At 41.6% G+C, this 13,677-nt stretch overlaps 3 protein-coding genes across 3 annotated transcripts; 1 reads left to right on the forward strand and 2 right to left on the reverse strand.

The window, feature by feature from the left end:
* Positions 1-157: 157 nt before the first annotated feature.
* On the reverse strand, positions 158-1,050 carry acyp1 (acylphosphatase 1, erythrocyte (common) type). The gene is made up of 3 exons (XM_063499059.1): positions 951-1,050; positions 718-805; positions 158-514 (listed from the first exon to the last, which is right to left on the reverse strand). The coding sequence occupies exons 2-3, from the start codon at positions 796-798 to the stop codon at positions 299-301; spliced, it is 297 nt and encodes a 98-aa protein (XP_063355129.1). The 5' UTR covers positions 799-805; positions 951-1,050; the 3' UTR covers positions 158-298.
* A 69-nt stretch (positions 1,051-1,119) lies between these two features.
* LOC134645539 (zinc finger C2HC domain-containing protein 1C-like) lies at positions 1,120-5,321 on the forward strand. Its single transcript, XM_063499016.1, has 3 exons — positions 1,120-1,216; positions 2,539-3,774; positions 5,003-5,321. Exons 2-3 carry the CDS (start codon positions 2,631-2,633, stop codon positions 5,011-5,013), a joined length of 1,155 nt encoding a protein of 384 aa, XP_063355086.1. The 5' UTR covers positions 1,120-1,216; positions 2,539-2,630; the 3' UTR covers positions 5,014-5,321.
* A 3-nt stretch (positions 5,322-5,324) lies between these two features.
* On the reverse strand, positions 5,325-13,673 carry LOC134645538 (serine/threonine-protein kinase Nek9). Its single transcript, XM_063499015.1, has 23 exons — positions 12,951-13,673; positions 12,432-12,609; positions 12,280-12,335; positions 12,118-12,188; positions 11,922-12,027; positions 11,343-11,474; positions 11,143-11,253; positions 10,958-11,022; positions 10,829-10,879; positions 10,538-10,730; positions 10,312-10,456; positions 9,409-9,609; positions 9,192-9,238; positions 8,925-9,086; positions 8,702-8,810; positions 8,448-8,609; positions 8,146-8,313; positions 8,001-8,060; positions 7,661-7,851; positions 7,409-7,567; positions 7,207-7,311; positions 7,055-7,108; positions 5,325-6,955 (listed from the first exon to the last, which is right to left on the reverse strand). Exons 1-23 carry the CDS (start codon positions 13,134-13,136, stop codon positions 6,776-6,778), a joined length of 2,892 nt encoding a protein of 963 aa, XP_063355085.1. The 5' UTR covers positions 13,137-13,673; the 3' UTR covers positions 5,325-6,775.
* Between the last annotated feature and the right edge of the window lie 4 nt (positions 13,674-13,677).

The following is a 13,677-nucleotide window of genomic DNA, read 5'->3' on the forward strand; positions in this document are numbered from 1 at the left end:
CCACCTCCGCTAACCACTTTAAATGCAGAGTGTAGGTCCTTCACAACCAGGCATGTTAAAGCTGACTGAGTTGAATATTCGTTTACTGCTGTTATTGCAATAAAATCAGACAATGTGAGTTCCGATGAAGGAAGTTCACATTTATTAATGTTGTTACATATTCTGTGAACATTTAGGAGATCAAACATATGCAGTACACCTCTTCCTCCCATTCAGTTTAAATGTTAAATTCCAACCAGTAAAAACAAAAAAGACTAAATAAATAAAACATCTGCATAAGTTAATATTAAAGGCACAGTTATTTTACTACATTGAAAGATGAATGTTCTAGGCTGTCAACTTCTTTCTCATTCTTGAACTCTGCCTTGGTTATGTGTGACTTGGGGCTCCCAGTGGATCTCAGCCATTCTTGCATTTCCTTCACCTTTTTGCGTGGGCCTTGAAGCTGCCCTTGCACTGTTCCTGCTGGTGTGTTTTGGACCCAGCCAACAAGGCCAAGTTTCTTCCCTTCTGCCTGAAAGAAAAAACAAACAAAAAGGGATTATTATTATCGGAGATCGTGGAGGGCAAAAGAGATGTCATAATAGTAAGAAAATGGCACTATTGGACAAATATCGACTAGAAATATTTAAAATGGTAGTTGTAATATTCAGCATCAATGAGACCTATCCACCCCTCATCGTCATCATGGGAATACAGGGACAATGTCAAACTCACCTGCGTGTATTTCCGAAAAAATACACCTTGCACTCTGCCAAAAATCTCATAATCCACTGAAATTAGGTCTTCATCGGACATAATGGATCTTTAAAAAAGAAGAAAAAAAGGCAGTCCTTTAATGCTTAAAGGTGATTTGTGATCACAGGTGACTGAAGCTATGCCAACATAAATAATACATAGCACACCTAGCTTAGTATTACTGGGCAAAAACTCGCTGCCATTTAATTTACCTGAATTTTATCCAGAAGCCGTGAAACACCGACCCAGTTCCGAATTACAGCAAATTCAAAACATACGAGACGCCACTTCTTCTTCCTCTTCTTCTTTGAGTTCCTAATTGCATTATCGCCACCTACTGGGCTGGAACAGAGGATTACAGGAAGTGGTGTTTGTTTACCGAACCAATCAGAAAACAACCGAGAAGCTTTGTATCTAGGCAACAAATGTAAACGCTGGAAGGACAGGATTTTTAAGGAAAATGTACATCGGTATGCTGGTAAGTAGATAGCAGATTATATTTATGAGAATTTTCTGAAACTGGAGTCTATTATTTATCTAATAAATGTTATTGCAGACAAAGGCAAAAACATATCGGTATTTTTTGAATTATTAGTCGCCCGCACATTTATGGTCTCTGTTATTAAAAAGTTAACAAAAACTATTTTGAGCCATTAAAAAAACGTTAATAGAAATAAATAAATAAACATACTTGTCTCTTTCTGAAGCATTTGACCATCTCACCATACGCCAAATTAAGACTAAATATCTGTTGATAAACTGAACTGTAACACAGATATTTTTAAAGCAGTACGTTACCTTTGTACTTGAGTTTTTTTTTCTGCATTTATAGCTTGTTTCACAAGCATGGATTAAACCTAGTCCTAGACTAAAAGAAAAATTTAATAGCGCTGATGGCAGAAACATTTCTTTAGAGCTGCTGAAATTTTGGGAGAGGCAGGCCGTCATCCCATTCTTCACTCGTTTAAGATTCGAGGTGCTCAGCTGTCCTGGTCTCATTTGTCATATTTTTCATTTCATGATGTGCTAAATATTTTCATTTGGTGAAAGGTCCAAGCTGCAGGCAGACCAGTTCGGCAGCTCGTGGATGCAGTGCTGCTGTAATAGATGCAGTATATGGTTGAGCATCATCTTTTGAAAATATGCAAGGCCTTCCCTCCAAAAGAATCATCTGGAGAAGCATACATTGCTATAAAGCCTGTATGTACCTTTAAGCGCTGAGCATGGAACCTTTTCAAATGTGCAAGCTGCCAATTGCATAGGCATAAATGTACCCCCATACCATCAGAGCTGAAGTGCCTTTAAGATTTGGAATTGATAACAAGCGTAATGGTCCCTCTATTTTTTCTCCAGATTTTCTCCAGAATCTCTGCATCTTTTGATGATATTATGTACTGTATATGATGTGATATTCAACGTTTTCAATTGCAGACACAATTTCTTTGCAGATTGGTGAACCTCTGCCCACCGCTACTTCTGAGAAAGTCTGCCTCTCTAAAATCTTTTTATACCCAGTGGTGTTACTGAGCTTTTGCAGATAAATCTAATGAACTAAAAAATGTTTTTCAAGAATTTCTTTTTGGTACTACTTACTTTTCTGACTTTTTGTTGCCTCATCCCAACTTTTTCAGAAATGCAAAAATATTTTTTTTATTTTTTATGAAACAGTAAAACTGCTATTTGATAAAATTATCTCAGTTCAAACATGTCATTAGCTTTTATGCATCAACTTTTTTGGAATTGGGGTAATGATATTGTGCAAGCCTTACCCTTTCCCTTTTCTGCTTGCTTTTTGCACAGAAATCATACAATAAAAGGACCCCATATGGTGGATTCAGACATCTTTGAATCTGTGGAACAACAGCTTATGATCTGTAACAACAGATGAAGTCATGAACACACATAGAAGAAGAGACACTCCTCAGGGGCACCACAACTTTGCAGGGGAAAGACGTGGCGTGCCTAATAGGAAAGCAGATGCAGTAAATCATCCATTTCCAAACAAGCCTGTGAGCCATAGAAGACCTAGCAGGCCACAAGTTTCACTCGATTTGGATGATTTTGAAAACATCACAGTTTCTACTCAACCAGTAGCCTCTTTGTTACCCCAGGAGCATCATTCACATGGCATCACGGAGACCACCGTAGCCTCACTGTCAGACAGACTGCCCAGTGAAGAGCTGCAGATGACCAAAGCAATCCATGCAAAACAGCTCATGCTGCAGGAGAAGCTCTTGAAAGTTGAATTAAAAATAAGACAAAAGCTTCAGAGGGCCAGCGCTGACTATGCTGGAGGTAATGAGAAAACGAGTAGGGAGGAGGGACACAACAGAGGACGAGCTCAGGTGCGAAAAGCTCAAACTAATACCAGAATGTCTGAGCTCCAGTCTAAAGAGCTAGCACGAGGCAGAGATAAAGTGATGGAGGATAGAAGGTATGATGATTTTACTCAAGTTAGGCACAAACAAGATCAGAGGACTGAGGACAGAATGAGGTCTACGAAGGAAGAACAGCAGGACATTTCAGAAACTATTCAGCCTAACAGAAAAGGAAATAAAGGCACTTATAAGGTCATATCTAGCAAACAAGAAGTGAATGGAGAACTGAACAAATCAAGATGGCACAATGTGAAAGAGCATACCAGAGGAAAACGAGGAGATGGGACGGATTGTGGTACTGGTGGAGAAATAGAAAAAATAAAGTACAGTGATGTGCCTCAGGAGAGTCTGCAGAAAAACCACAGAGGGGTAGGAGGAAATCAGCTCTGGGATTCGACTCTTCCATCTAGACCTTCACAATGGAGTGGACCACAACAGGGAGAGCTCGTGCTCATGGAGAGCACAGAAGTCAGCCTCCAGCTTTTTCCTTGCAAAGTCTGCAACAGAAAGTTTGCGAGTGAAAGATTAGAGAAGCACGTCCGAATATGTGAGAAGGCAAATTTTTCACACCGGCAAGTCTTCAACTCGTATGCTAACAGGACCAAAGGATCCCAGATAGAGCAGTTCCTGAAAACACACCAGAAACAACAGTCCAGAGGTAAGACACTAACATGGACACTCACCAAACACTTTGTCAGCTACACTGCTCAGCTGCTCGTTAATGCAAATATATGATCAGCCAGTCATGATGGCAGCAGCTCATGGGCAGGAAAACCTGCAGATGTTCAAACTGAGCATCAGATTTGGGAACGTGGGTGGTCTGAGTATTTTAGAAACTGCTGGTCTACTGGGATATGCAATCTTTAAGGTTTACAGAGAATAGTGAGAAAACCTGAGTGGCAGTTGTTGATGCTAAAGCTCAAGGAACAAGCCAGACTGCCTCAAGCTGACAGGAAGGTAACAGTGACTCAAATATCTACTTGTTACCACCAAGGTATGCAGAAGAGCCTCTGAAAACGATAAACCTTGAGGCAGATGGGCTAAAGAAAACCACATCCTGTGCCACTCGTGTCTGCTAAGAACAGGAAACTGAGGCTACAAATTGCACAGTCACAGAAATTTGACAATAATTTATCTAAAAAAAGAAAACACGAATAATCAGTCAATTTATATTGTGACATTCACTTGGTAGGGTCAGGATTTTGCATCAACAAAAGGAAAGAAAAATTCTTGGCACACTTTGGGCCTCTTTGTACCAACCGAGTATCATTAAAATGCCACAGCCTGTTTGAATATTGTTGCTGTGTCCATCCCTCATGCCCATCCCTTTATGACCACAGTGTACCCCCATTTTCTCATGGCTATTTGCAGCAGGATAATGCACCATGTTCTGTGTGATGCTATCATGTTAACATGGACCAGAGGTGTTCCCAGCACCTTGTTAAATCCATGCAATGAAGACTTAAGGCAGTTCTGTTGGCAAAAAGGGGGTTCAACGTGGTAGTAGTCAGGTATAACTAAGGTATAACTAATGAAGTTTAAGTCGTCTTCTTCTTTCAGCTGCTCCCTTTAGGGGTCACCACAGCAGATTATCTGTCTCCATTTCACCCTATCTCTAGCATCTATAGCATCCTCTATCACACCAACCCTCTGTATGTCCTCCTTCAGTCTATACATGAACATCCTCTGTGGTGTTCTTCTTTTCCTCCTATTCAACATCCTTTTTTCAGTATATCCAATTTTCTTTCTGCACATGTCCAAACCATCTTGGTCTTGCTTCTCTAACTTTGTCTCCAAACCACTAAACCTAAGCTCTCCCCCTCGATATACTCATGACTTGTTATGAGTACTGGATTTTATTTTGAACTGTATCTGTTTTTGTCCAGGTTTTAAATAAAAAGAACAGATCACAAAACCGCCAGGGAAATCTAAGCAGTCTGCCTCAGGCTCGTCTCCAAGCTGGCACGTCGCAGCCAAAACGGTTCAAGAAATCCTCCCCTGACGGCGAGCCTGAGATCCGTGAGCGTCAGCACATCAAAAGTCACCTTGTTATGATGATGATGTCACTTATTAGATTGGCCACTTTGGAGAATTTATTAATCTGCTGCCATTTCAATATTTCCCTTATTATTGTCTAATATAATTCATGTTCTAAAAGCATAAATGTTGACATCAATAAACAGTAACATAATAAAGTGTGGTAACTGCTGACTCAGAATGAAAGTTTTATTTATGGCTTGTACACAAAGCATAGACAAACAGAGTGACTGGGTGAGATGCAGTGTTGTTGTTTTTTTTTTGTTTTGTTTTTTACAACCGTTGCATCCCAGCAGGATTTGGTAAACTATTTAAAGAAAAAAAAAAGTAAACCGTATTTTTAAAAACTGAACACACAACAACAACAACAACAAAAAAAATAAATTTAAGGCACAGCAGTCATATATGCACAAATTCAAGATTCAATAGCTTAAGGCACTCTGTAATGTATGATGTTTTTAACCCAACATTAAAAAGAAAATACTCTGGAGTTACACAGTTGATATTTGAAGCATGTGCGCACACACACACACACACACACACACACACACACACACACACACACACACACACACACACAAATACGTATAGCTCATAACATGACAATAAACGGATCCAACAGAGCTACAAGAAAAGAAAAATGAAATATAAACATTTTTGCTTTCACAAATGACAAAATTTCAAACAAAAAAATGAGGAAATTTCAAAAAGTATCAGAGACAAAACAGTTACAAAAAAAAATGTTATAGCTTCATGTTCAACTACAGAATAAATGTTTGAAAGACCACAATTGTTTTTACGCAAAACTGTTCAAGTGTTCAGTGTCACAAAGAAAACAGTAAAAATAACTCGTATTTAAACAAACAAAAAAAAAGAATCAGTAGTTTTTTTGCTTCACACAAGTGCTCTTAATACGACAATAAAACATGCAATTTAAGCTGTATGTATATGTTTGAATGAATTAATTCGAATAAGTTTGCAATCGCTAAAATGTGCGATAAATACCAAAAGAGGTTTAGAGGCTGAGTTCTGTTTAGCGCTTTCACCTTTTAGGAATATCAGAAGAAATGAAAATGTAAAAAGTGGAACAAAACGTGATGTACATGTTATGTTTTTACTTTGGAAGACGTTGCCAGCATACAGACTGACAACCTTCTGCATATACATACACTTTGGATACATTTGCATAAGCTAGCCTTACCTGGTATTTGATAAATACTAACTTCTGAGGCACTAAAGGACTGAAGCGTCACCAAAACGGAACAAAACCACCACCAAACGTGCAGACGTGCCGTCTGCTGCACGTGGCAGTGTAACACTATGACCAGATTGTCTCTCCCAGGCGTTAAGGTCTGATGCTTCTTGTTGAATCCAGCCAACATTTCCTGTCTGGAGGATCGGGCTGGCTTGCACTGAGCGTGTGCAATGCATCTTTACATTATTACACATATGCAATAAAATGTAATCGTGAAACTTAGCACTGTGCTAACATCTGTCATGTAACCTCTGAGTGGAAATGAGGATGACGTCTCTGCTGCCCGTCCACCTCACGTTGCTCAACTCAGTATGTGCTAGGAGGGTTTGACATTTCTCCCATGGCCAGGACATCTGCGCGTTAAGCCTCACACGCTGGCCCCAGCAGATCGGCCTCCGTGATTTGTGAGCCCGCCTCTTCTTCTTCCTCCATCCACGGGCGTACGAGCAGAGGGATGGTTTCCATTACTGTCACATACTGCTCCCTGCAGCGCAGAACGATTGATGGCCGCCCAGAGCCTCTCATTCTCCAGCCGCTGCTCGCTGATCTACAGGCAGCAGAGACATGTGCTTGGTGTTATTTAAACACAACAATCAAAGTGAGCTCAGAGGTAGCTGGATTTGAAACATAAACCAAAAACAATCACCTGTTTCTCAAGCATTTGGATTCTCATCTCTTGACGGGCGACTGTCTCTCGCAGCTGCAAAAAACCACAACAAAAGGGTTTGCTGTCATCGAGGCACTGCGGTGAATGCGGTGTACTCATTTACTCACACTTCGGATTCTTGAGTATGTTACCTGTGTCAGCTCACTACTTGAATTGCAACACCCATAAGACTCTCCTTTTGCCAAGCCATCAGTCTCCTCCAGTCCGTTCACCTTATCACAGCTCATTCGTTTTGTCTGTAAAGCCAACACGCAGAGAATTTAAAGTGAATATAGCCACTTTATTAAGAGTGCTTAGTGGAAATCGTATATAAACAGCAGCTGATTGCTTTACCGGTAGGTCCTTCTTACTGCCGACTGCTGCTGCAGCTGCTTTAAGCTCTTTCAGTTCTTCATACGGTAAAGTAACACTCTTAGAGAAGGAAGAGAGCTGGCCTGGAGTGAGAGGCTCCGAGTTGTCTGGTATCGGGATGAACTCTGCATCTTCGAGCTCCTGTTGGAAGAGAACATCACAAAATTAAGATTAAAAAAAAAATAAATAAAAATCAAGATTTCCTTATTTATTTGTGCTTCCATGGTAACAAACCTTTCTCAGCCACAGAGGGCAGGAGCTGTCCCCGGTCTGATTCGTCATCGACATCATTGGAGTTTCCAGGAAGCAATCCTCTGTATTAACCTCCATTGTACCCCCAAGACCCCTGTCGCGACACTCCGTCTCGGCACCAGGTTCGATGTCCAGATCCATGGATGTGGATGGAGATTCCTCATGGGCCAGCCCTGACACACACACACACACACACACACACACACACACACACACACACACACACACACACACACACACACACACACACCAAGAAGAAATGTGAATTAACTTTCAAGAAAACAAAATTAATCAGAAGACAAATGTCAACAAACGTATTTACCCCTATCGGTCGACAGTCCACTGCTGTTTGAGCGGATGGTTTTTGAGTTGAGTACTTTTTCTACAAATTAGGAAAAACAGGCATTAATTAGCTGTTTTATGAAATAACTTCTGTTGGTGTCTGTGCAGCGATTTTCTAGACAGACCCATTATGATGATGGTGTGCCAACCACGGCAAGAAAGGTCTGGGACGTGGTGGAGGGAACCAAATATTGGCCTCGGCATGGCGGGGCAAACCTCTGAGCCGAATCCTTTATCAGCAGGCATCCCGAGTCTCCCATTTCCTGCGTTTCCCCAGGCAAAGATCTGATTGTCTGCAAGAAAAAAAAAAAAGTCATACTGTTCTGAGGAGGGAAAAAACAAACAAACAAATACTTGATATAAATATCATAATAGTTAGCATATTTTTGTTGCAATACATGAACCACAGTAGTGCACATGCTCTTACCCTCTGTGGCTGCAATGGTGAATCCATCTCCACAAGACACTTTGGTCACTATCTTCCCTCCAAACGGGCCAACAAGGACCTGGACACATTGGTGTTTCTTGAAGTCCTTCACGCCTAACTGCCCATACTTGTTGCAGCCAAAGGTGATCAGACGACCACGTTCTGCAAAGACAAAAATCATATGAATGAAACCTCTTTGACACAGTTATTTTTTAGAAGAGAAATAATAATAACAACTATTTTTTGTGTTGTACCATCAATGGCAGCTGTGTGTGTCTTCCCTGGAGCTATGGTCCGGATCTTGAAGCGAGACAGCTGCTTTACCAAGGTCAGTGTGGTGATGTACGGGATCCCCTGGTAACTCTGGATTGCCAAACATGAGAGAAAAAAAGGGGAAAAAAGGCATTTATAAGCACAGCTGCACAAAGTGGTGCGCAAGACTGTTATTATTATAGTACTTTAAATACAGCTAACTACCTCTCCGGGGTGGTTTTTGATTCCAGAGAATCCTTGAGTCAGCCCCAGCTTGTTGAATTCATTGTTTCCACATGCCAAGACTTTGCCCATCTCGGTCAAAAAGAAAGTTCCATCACTGCCACACGACACTGATGAGATAGTTGCGCCTTTAGGAATCTCCACCTGATGAAAACAAACAAACAAACAAACAGCAGATGTGACATTAAATTTATCTGTATTTAACCAGCTCCTGAGAGGCCTCTGCTATGACACTGAAGTAAGTCTTACTTGCATAGGAGAATTAAAATCATCCTCACACTCCAGGCCAAGACGTCCTGCCATGTGAAAAAAAATAAATAAAAAGAGATTAAAGATGAGACGCAATCTTAAAATACAGTACATTTAAGTGACACTTTCTCCACCTACTGGCTACAATTATGAAAGTCAAAGAAGGAAATCTGGTAGATGCTTACAAACATCAGCTAAAAACAGCAACCCTATGTACCATACTCTCCTACGCCCCACGAGTAGATGTCGCCATTCTGAGTCAGCACCACCACGTGGTTGTCTCCACAGGAAACCTGGCGCACCGGCCGCTCCTCAAAAAACTCCAGAAGAACTGGCTCCAGAATCTCCATGCCCAGCTCGCCCTCGATTCCAATGCAGCCATAATAGTCCGACCCGAACATGTACATCTGGTCCTCATCTGCAAAAGAGGCAGAGGAATTTTCGATGGCTTTACAGACCCTGTTTTCCTTTTTCAGCTTCATTTGTAGTGCTGTGCTGAACCTCTGCAGAGCCGACATTGTGGTGGGTAACACCACACGCTACATTTATACTCTATGTGCTGATGTGTCTGCATTTAACTGTTTAACAACACCAAGTTTTACTGAAATGCATTAAAGAAAAGACTTCACAACATACTCCAGGCACTGTCCTTGTGCTAATCGATATACAGACACTGCAGTCTGCATTACTCAAGTGGCAACCCGGGTGGCAGCTGAAAAACCAGGCCAACATGGAGGTGCAGTTTCTCAAACAGCCAGATATGGACATTACTCTTCGTTTTATTGAACAAAAGGATAAGAGTGCGATGGTAAAGTGGAAACTGCATGCAGGAAAGAAACATCTTTGACTCTTTGCAAGCATCTTCACAGACAGCATGCTGAAGGAGTTTCTGTGTCCTCAAAACCCAACACTGCCAGCCGCAGGACAGCTTGTTTGCAGACTTCACAAACCAGTGAGTGACATTAAGGTACCTACATCACTGTGACATGTAGTTTTGGTAAACTGCATATCAGGATACCGCTTCAGTTCGGGTGCAGTGTTATATGGCTATGCTACAGCTACTGCAAACATTTACCACAGCACTATAAATCAGGCCTTAGCAGGAATCTTCTTCACTTACCAGTGACACAGGCAGTGAAGTCAGCTCCACATGCCACCTGTCGGATAGCCTTCCCTATCAGCTTCTCCACCTTCTTTGGTTGCCGGTACGAGGCCTGGTCTCCGTGCCCTAGCTGGCCGACCATCTTAGCCCCGCCTTGTACATTCTGAGGGTGGAAAAAGTTCCCTGTAGTGCAGCAAAAACTGGATCAAATATGTCTTCCACAGAACGATGGATTAATACTTACAGCCCAGGTATACAGCTCCTTTTCCACTGACACAACCGCAAAGTGGTTCTCTCCTGCACACACATACTGGGCACTGCTGCCTGCTTTGAATGTGTCTAGTTTCTGAGGAGTGAACTTCCCTCCACCCCAGTAATACACATCCCTTGAGCGTTGAGTAACCACCGCGACAGGACTCTCGCTCACTGTGCTCAGCCTATTGCACAAGCACAACAAATCAGTTAAATCATGTCGGAGAGATGTCGAGCCTGCTTCTATGATGGTGAACACACAGCTGAGGAAACATGAACTCACTTTGGTTTCTTCATGGCTGAATTTAGCAAGCAAACTCGCTCTTCAAGCTCCCTGTCAAACAGTGAAGCTGTCAATGAGTGGCAGATTTTTATTATAATGAGGCAATATGAGGATTCGAAGCGTTCTTACTTTCGGCAGGAGGAAATTAATGGCTGGTCGAGAATCTGCTCAGCGGTGGGCCTCTTTGCAGGATCCTGAAAGATCACAAGGCTTAGTGATATCAATCAGCTCTTTACTTAACCACAGTGTTATCTCTGGGGTCAGACGTTTGTTTTTAAACTCGAAACAACACTCTGATTGTTCTTCTCACTTACTTGATCGAGACACTCATGCACAAGCTTCACTATTGCAGATGAATAAATATCCGAGTTCAACTCCATAGTCCAGTTGCCCTGGACAATTTTCACACAGAGATTCAGGGGGTTCTGAAAAGAAAGAAAAACATTATGATAAACTCATTCTCGAGTCAAAAATCCAGAATTTACGCTCGCTACCAGAAAGCCCGAAAACCTACCGTAGCATCAAATGTCCTTGTAAGCGTTAGGAGTTCAAAAAGTACACAGCCCATGGCCCAAATGTCAGATTTGAAGTTGTACTTTGCTCCCTGGCACAATTCAGGTGACATGTAATATGGAGTTCCCACACACTGGACATACAAAGGAAGGAAATGGTGCATTAAGATCATTAGTGAAACATGTTATCTCAACTTGATTCATAAACCATACCACCCTGGCATGTATCTGCAAAGTATACTCTCAGTAAACACTTGCATTTAGTGCAGATTCTCATTAGTAAACAGCAGCAAGGTGGCTAATGAATGCTAAACATATACACCTACTCGCTTCCATTTACAGTATGTGTGCTATCTTTGCTAAGATAATCTAAACTCAGCTATGCCTCAGCTACAAAGCAACAGAACAAGTTTATCTTTGGAATCTATGTTTAAGTAATCTATGTAAAACAGGCACAAATCTAAGAACCACACTCCCGCTACACCAAGTGTAAATAGAGTGAACGGATGATTAACAACTGTTGAGATTTCCTTAATCGTAGCCTCCAGTTTAGAAATGTTGGGGAAGGAGCCACAACTTACACTCTCCGCCATGGAAAATTCAGAGCCTAGCTTCTTTGCGAGGCCGTAGTCACCCAGCTTAATAAGGTCAGTCTTTGTCAGGAAAATGTTGAGAGTTTTGATATCTCTGCCATTTACAAAAAGAGAGAAAAAAAATATTGTTTCATCTGTGAAAATCATCTGCCGGATACATTCAGTCAGAGCACGAACGTCCTACCTGTGTAAGATCCCAGCCTTGTGAATGTGGGCCACTGCTGAAGTAATCTGGTACAGGTACCATATGACCACCTGAAGAAAACATGTTCAAGATTCACATAGAACAGCAAAGAACATAAAAAATTTTGTTTAAAATAAACGGCTTGTCATGGTCCATTCATACCTCCTCGCTGAACAGTGTCCCCTTTTGCTGGACGATTTTATCATACAGATTTCCGCCTGCAATGACGGGACAATTTATCACCCGGTCACAGATGAGCAACACCCAAACTAACCTCAATCAGATCATCAGAGGTTAGCAGTGCACTGGCTTACCATTGCAATACTCCAACTCAATGAGCAGAGTGTTTTTATCCATGAAATGATTGAAGTAGGCTATGATGTTTTTGTGCTCCAGAATAGAGAGGATGCTTATTTCATTCATGACATCTCTGCGCTCCTTATCTGAAAGTGAGTTCAGGTCGACCTCCTTCCATACCACCAGACAGTTATCCTATAGGGAAACAAACCAAATAAATAAGAGCCTCAATTAGAGATGTGTCAAGATGTTATTAGAATAGCAGCTAATCTTGCAGACAGGTATTACAAAGGGACTAACAGGCAATTCATGAGAAAGTCATTCATCTTGTTTTCACCCAAGAATTTCTCACAAGCCACAGTGAGAAATACCAAGGATGTGCACAGAGGAGAACAGTGAGGCATTCAGTTTTAATAGAAGACACTTGCAAGTCATAATGTATTAGCAAGGCATTTCCTCACATAGCATTGGGTATGAAGAAAACCATGCCAATAAATCACGAGAACAAAATCAGGCTATGCTGATACCCTGCTTACCTCTGTCCTTCTGTACAGAGTTGCTTCACCAAACGCCCCCCTCCCCAGGATCCGGATAGGAATGTAATGCAACTTCTCCTCTTCGCCATTAAAAGGGGCTAAAGCTGATCGCTCACTGACCACAGACCCGCTGCTCAAATCCGAGCTTATCGAGTCCAGATGTCTCTCATAGCCCTCCAGTGACATTTCTGTTTAAAAACTTGTTAGCCAATGGCAGTGATGGAAATAACCCGAACAGGCCCGACGACAACTCTTTCTGGAAGACTCCTAGAAAGCCGCACACGCGTCTAACATGCTACAGCTGTCGGCTAATGAAAAAAACCCGTCAAAGTTCGGGTAAAGTCAGATTTCTCAAAGCTACTTATAGGATATAACGACTGTTATAGACAACGTAGCTAAATGCGTGCAGCTACAGTAGTTACACTAGTGTCAAGCACGACACAACAAAAATGAGAGCGTTCAGTCAAATTTTCTATGAATTTTCAAAATAAAAGAGCTAACTTTGGCGTGTCGCTGTGCATTTTATATTGAAGGTCACGACGTTTATGTCCGGGAACATTACTGGTGTGTTTTGTCAGTTAGCTTGACTTGGCTAATAAGTTAGCAAAACGAGATTACAGCGCCGCCCGACAGAGTCAAATACTAAATTGTTGAGTACATGATACTCTGATAAAAATAGTTTCGGGAGGTCTTCTTAAGAAATACAGAAGTTACGAGTGTTTAAAAT

This window comes from Pelmatolapia mariae, linkage group LG16_19 (genome assembly GCF_036321145.2).
Source record: "Pelmatolapia mariae isolate MD_Pm_ZW linkage group LG16_19, Pm_UMD_F_2, whole genome shotgun sequence".
Taxonomy (NCBI): Eukaryota; Metazoa; Chordata; class Actinopteri; order Cichliformes; family Cichlidae; genus Pelmatolapia; species Pelmatolapia mariae.

Coding starts and splice junctions, on each gene's coding strand:
- acyp1 (XM_063499059.1), bottom strand. CDS start 798: ATGTCCGATGAAGACCTAATTTCAGTGGATTATGAGATTTTTGGCAGA. Junction 515..717: donor TTTTTCGGAAATACACGCAG/GTGAGTTTGACA, acceptor TTTTTCTTTCAG/GCAGAAGGGAAGAAACTTGG.
- LOC134645539 (XM_063499016.1), top strand. CDS start 2,631: ATGAACACACATAGAAGAAGAGACACTCCTCAGGGGCACCACAACTTT.
- LOC134645538 (XM_063499015.1), bottom strand. CDS start 13,136: ATGTCACTGGAGGGCTATGAGAGACATCTGGACTCGATAAGCTCGGAT. Junction 11,023..11,142: donor TGCATGAGTGTCTCGATCAA/GTAAGTGAGAAG, acceptor GTGATCTTTCAG/GATCCTGCAAAGAGGCCCAC. Junction 8,314..8,447: donor CACCATTGCAGCCACAGAGG/GTAAGAGCATGT, acceptor TTTTTCTTGCAG/ACAATCAGATCTTTGCCTGG.